We start from the raw sequence: 5,606 nt of genomic DNA, 5'->3' as shown, positions 1-5,606 counted from the left end.
AGGTTCATAGGGACACACAAACCTCTCCACCACGATAAGGTGATGGTTCCCGGAGAAAAAAAAACTAGCTGGGCCAAAATTTATTGTAAACCTAAACTGATATGAGGACCAGGTCAAAATCTGCGAGGGACTGGGTTCTGGCCGCAGGCCTTGAGTTTGACATGTGTTCTGAGCACATTTCATTAGGTTATAAGACATCCTGTGTACAAAGTTGACATTCATTGTGATAATGCTAGACAGATAACTAAAACTCATTAAAGTCTAATATGAAAATGGCTTCTGTGCTCTGCTGTATACCTGCTGGTAGAGCTGAACGACATTAGAAGACTGTGGTATTACACATCCCTAATCACAGGTAAATTTATACATTGTGGATATAGACTATCTGCATATCAACATAAAAACATAAAATGTATCATGTTATTAATTTGGAACATAAAAAAAGAAAAGAGGGCCTTGTGGAACACCACTGAACAGATGGAGCATACTCTTTGTACTAGATAATTGTGCATATACAATATTGTCTGAAGTTGTTATCAAACCTGTTTGCACAGTTCCTTGGCTTTTGTTTCTTGCTGCTAATAGTTTAACCTTTCCTTGTGTTTCTGCTCAAAGAGAGGCGGAAAGAGGAGGAAAAGAGAAGAAAGGAGGAGGATGAGAAGAAGAAGAGGAGGGAAGAGGATGTGAAGAGGAGGAGAGAGGAGGAGGTGAAGAGGAGGAGGGAAGTTGTGGCAAGGGTCTGCAAGCAGTCCAAGGTAACATCAACCACAACTTCAGAGGAAGAGGAGTCTAACGGAGGAAGGGCCAGAGCTTCCAGAAGTAAGAAGTTCCTCAACCTGTTTTCCAACAACAGCAGTCATTACAGCGCCACTGGTTTGTATATTGTTAATTGTATATTGTATATTGTTAAGTTTAAATCAAAAATAATTGACTAATTAGGCCCCTTTGAGTTCTAGCGGTAACAATAACCAATTTAAGTTGTTTTCCGTCAAAGTTCTCCTCTGTCATTTTATTGTACTGGTGATAGACAGGAAATATGATCTAAGATTATCCGTATATGCATTGAAATACCAAAATTGACAGGCCATGAAATACATATATTTATACAGTCTTGACTAGGATTATTTATATATAGATATATACAGATATATATATATCTATATATATCTATATATAAGGTTGCTGCTGTTCTTCTGCTCCGGAAGTCTCTTAGTGAAGCCAAAGGGGTTGGAGATGAATGCCCTACGCTTGCTTGATTGCTCCTAGCCCTTCTTTCGGTGACACCCAGCTCGCCTAAGTGTGGTTAGCCTCCCCCATAAAATCTCAGTCAGGGCAGTTTTCTCCTCCTCCTTTGCTGCCTTGTACAGATGTTTCAGAGATTGTAGATCTTTTCTCAGCGGGCAGATCTTGACCTCCTGCCGGTTTGGTCGGGATGGAATAGTTGGGCCTGTTTATCTGTGATGCCAAACTGCTATGCGCCTATGCCCATTGTGAGGGTGCACGTGGAATGCAGTTTCTGATCTACAGTCCCCTTGCATGTTGACAACAGGATATTATTGAGGTCCTCATTGAACTGGTGCCAATCTTTCTTGCTAGTGGCAGGTCATTTCACCCAACGCTGTTCTGGCTTTCTGCTTTGCTTTTTTTGCTGGCTTTCAGAGGCTGGTGCTGCTAAGAGGTTCCGGACGGTGTGGTGTGGCTACTGGGTACTGCCCCTGTGCATTACTGCATTCACCCACCCTTAAGGCAGGCCATCAATGTCTGATGGATTTTCCGACCTGTCAGATTTTTGCAAACCTTGCCGCGGATACAGTACATATTGTGCTTCTTGTTGGTTGTCTGCTTGCTTGGGTCATAGCCTGAAAGTCTTTCCAATTGGGATTCTCAGTTTCCCCCCCTCTCGGGAATCCTTGGGGGTATTTTTCCGAAGGGTTTTTTGTAGCTTGCTTAGGTGCTCCTTTACATTAGCTGCAGTTTGGACTGCTAACCCGTACTGCCTCAGGTGCCGTCGTTCCACTCTGTCAGCTGTCACTTCAGCCGTTGCCGTACTATTCATGTGCGTCTTCCGGTCTTTCCCGAAGCCTGAAGTTAAAGTTCTAACATACACTGCCAGTTCTGACAAAGGAGATGGTATGCTTGGAGGGAGGCTGATTAATGCTCTGAATTGCTGTGGTAATTGTATCTGCCAGAGCCCTGAGGACCAGATCATGACGCCAGCGATACTGCCCATCCGCCAAAGCCTTTGGACAGAAACTAGGGATAAACTCCAGTGTTCCACCTCTTTGGCACAGTTGGCCTAGTGGAGAGTCTACCAAGCCCCAACAGTGTAGGTTGGATGGGCTAGGTAGAAGGCTGTACACCAAACTGATGAGGCAGTGGTTCAGAGCTCCACAGATGATTGAGATCTATTATGATTCTTTCATCCAGCACCTCCTGGTGTGAACATCCTCTAGGGCTGAGAGTTCACATCGGACTACAGGACCAGATATTCCCTCTTAGTCTTCATTCACTTTGCTACGTTTACACCTTGCATTGACACTGCTCTGGCTTTTCTGAGCCCCTAAACCGGAGACATTTGAAAACACTTCTGACCCCGTTTTTGTTTGGAATCTGCAGGTTTGTGTTGCATTCTCAATGGCCGAAAACGGAGACCTTTGGCAACACCCCGGCACGCATGCCCAGTAGACGAATGAATGTTTATTAGTAATGTGGTTTAGATATATGTTAGTTTAAATGGAGAGTAGGCTAGTTCTTCTACTGGAGCTAAAAACATTTGTGTGCACGGAGTTGCTTTTTGCTCAAAACTCTGATTAAAAACCAAAACGTTGCAGTGCAAATGTAGCCTTAGTGCTGATGACTTCTGGCGTTGATTTCTGTAGTATCAACCTTTTCAATGGAATTGCATTGCAAGGCAGCAGTTAGGGTTGTTGTTAAGTTCCTGTCAACTGATGTCATTCACATACAGGGCCTGAAGTTAACTTTTTTGACTACCTGCCACAGTGGCAGGTGGATTTAAAAATTGCTGTGTCTCTATGATCCTATCCTGTCCTATTTATGGTAGCCTACTTGTGGACACCGCGCCGTCATCACTTGCTGTAGTAGGGGGGCCCATCTTGATCATCCAGCCTAAAGGCATAATGTCCTATCCGGAGCTGGGACACACATTCATACGGTTTGAGAAAGTACTTCAACCTTTCATTGCACCTACAATAATGTAGATGTTATGTTTTGTGTGTGTGTGTGTGTGTGTGTGTGCAGCAACCCTGCCCATTGCAGCGAGCCAACAGGATTGAAACAGCAGCAACTTTTAGCGACTTTATAGTGAAAGAACGTTACAGCGTTAAACGTTACACCAATTGCAAAATTTACTCTCATTTGACAGGTGGTCGGGTGCTAATTTCAGTTCCTGTTCACATACACTGCAACCAAGGAACCTTATAAACGTTTGTTTTCTGGACCGTAACAGGAAATAAACTTGAATACATTTGGAATGCTTATGTCAGAATGATACAGACATTATTTCCCGGATGTGATGTTGAGGCTCTTACTTTTTTTTATTATTTCCAATGCAGACGATACAACCCCAAGTCACAGAAATATTTATTTGCAATGGACTAATATTATCATACAACCTCTGTGTTTGGCAACATTTTTACTTTACAAATTACAGACATGGCATTTGCACGTGATAGAGATCACAGACAACCACTGCAGTTATTGCAAAGTGTCAGTCCAAATTGGATCACTTGACTTTTTTCATTACAGGCTGATATGACAAAGAAATACAGATCATTATGAGTGTAACATCAATGCTGTATCATTCAGGTGCTGGGTCATTTGGTGTGTTCTCCTGTGTTTTGGACGGAGTGGAGAGACAACAAAGCCACAGAGCTACCTACAGGTTAAAACATATGAACATACGCAAAGTAATTGGGACAGGTCCAAATAAACACATTAGACTAAAATCTGTATTTTTTATGCCCACTTTTAGGTTTGTCCCTCGTCATGCAGATGAGCTTTACCTAGAGACAGATGACCCAGTGTTAATGCTGAACCAGTCTGAGGACCTGTGGTGTCAGGGTTACAACATGAGGACTGGAGCGACCGGCATCTTCCCTGCCTTCTATGCTGTCAAGCTGGCCAAAGAATATGACCAAGGTACATTGCAAAAAACTGGAATGTAAAAACTGAATACCACCATTATCAGCAACATTTAAAATTTAAGATTTCTTTTTGTTCTCCATTCTTCTCACAGTCCAGAAAGATGGCTGGGTAGAGCAGTTCCAGGGGCGGTTCCTGGGTTCAGTACAGGTCCCGATCCACAAGGGCAACGACATGCTTTGTGCTGCGATGCAGAAGGTGCAAACGGACACTGTACAACAGAACCATACCATGAAAGCTGATTATCAGTCATATAGGGGCAGGGTGTAACCAAAAAAAAGCTAATTGCAGGAAAGTATTAATGCATTTGAACCTGTCCTTTTACGTTTTAATATGGCTAGGTTTATACTGATGTCTTTTATTTTTAGGTTGGCCTATCAAATAAATGAAATGGGGCGTTCACAGGAACCCACAAACAAACTCACAGAGTATTAGCACCAAACTTTTTAACTTCTTTCAGCTAATGTCATAGTGAACAGTTGAACATTGAGCATTTATCAGCTAAAGAGACATTTTTTTTCACATTTGACAGAGCTAAATGGAGAGTGAATATTGGACACAAACACAACTCCAAGATGTTAAGGTTGCTCTATTTGAGCTGAATGTGTAAAAGCAACTGTTTGTCTCAAATGAGTTTTTGATTGTGTCTTGAAGTAGCAGGGATCATGAAAATTGTTGTCTTTATAGGGGGTAGCCCAGCGCTGTTATACATGGTCAAAATGATCACAGGCTAAAATTCTTTAATCAGTGTATTAAACATTAAAATATTACCATAAACGTTATCTTGGTGACTAGCATGAACCTCTTGTCACATCGTAGCAGTAGAACATGGGACAGGACTGGACTGAAAGGTGGCTCCTGAGTGCACTTATTTTTCTATCTAACTTTTCTCCACAAAGTTGAACCCTTTTCTAAGTAAGTGTTGCTTGGTAAAAAAAAAAGAATAATTTGGAAAATGAATAGGTAAATCGCAAAGTTGATCCAACAGGGTGACAGAAAACGACCAAACTGACTTGACAAAAAATAGGAAGCGCTATCAGAAGATTACTGGGCTATCTGGCCTCATTCAGTCTAAAATCAATATTAAAATCATGGTTGGTCCTCACTAGGTAGGCTTGGAATAGTTTATTCAGAATAGTCATGTAACAGCATTTAGACCACACATAGAAAACAACCTAACAACGGATTGACAACATGCTAACAATGCGTTGACAACACATTGCCAACATTTTGATTTTGCATGATTCTGAGCCATTTGGCCCCTGGTCCAGTTTGAATGGGTGAGTGTCATAAGTTCCCAAATTGTTGCTGAGCAGTAGGGTTAAACCAATGCTGTCTGCCTGGGGGGGTTGCCTACAATTACTTAAAGGTCCCATGACATGGTGCTTTTTGGATGTTTTTATATAGACCTTAGTGGCCCCCTAATACCATATCTGAAGTCTCTT

The 5,606-nt window shown here is 42.0% G+C and overlaps 1 protein-coding gene across 1 annotated transcript in view; it reads left to right on the top strand.

Moving 5' to 3' along the window:
* Positions 1 to 5,606, top strand: part of mapk8ip1a (mitogen-activated protein kinase 8 interacting protein 1a) — a 46,461-nt gene that overhangs the window by 34,673 nt on the left and 6,182 nt on the right. The window contains exons 5-8 of the mRNA XM_032523323.1: positions 616 to 873; positions 3,826 to 3,901; positions 3,992 to 4,158; positions 4,256 to 4,359. Coding sequence (XP_032379214.1) covers positions 616 to 873; positions 3,826 to 3,901; positions 3,992 to 4,158; positions 4,256 to 4,359 — 605 coding nt within the window. The remainder of the gene's footprint in view (positions 1 to 615; positions 874 to 3,825; positions 3,902 to 3,991; positions 4,159 to 4,255; positions 4,360 to 5,606) is intronic.

The sequence above is a fragment of the Etheostoma spectabile genome, chromosome 8 (genome assembly GCF_008692095.1).
Source record: "Etheostoma spectabile isolate EspeVRDwgs_2016 chromosome 8, UIUC_Espe_1.0, whole genome shotgun sequence".
Lineage (NCBI taxonomy): Eukaryota > Metazoa > Chordata > Actinopteri > Perciformes > Percidae > Etheostoma > Etheostoma spectabile.
This window is presented reverse-complemented; position numbering and strand designations above follow the sequence as displayed.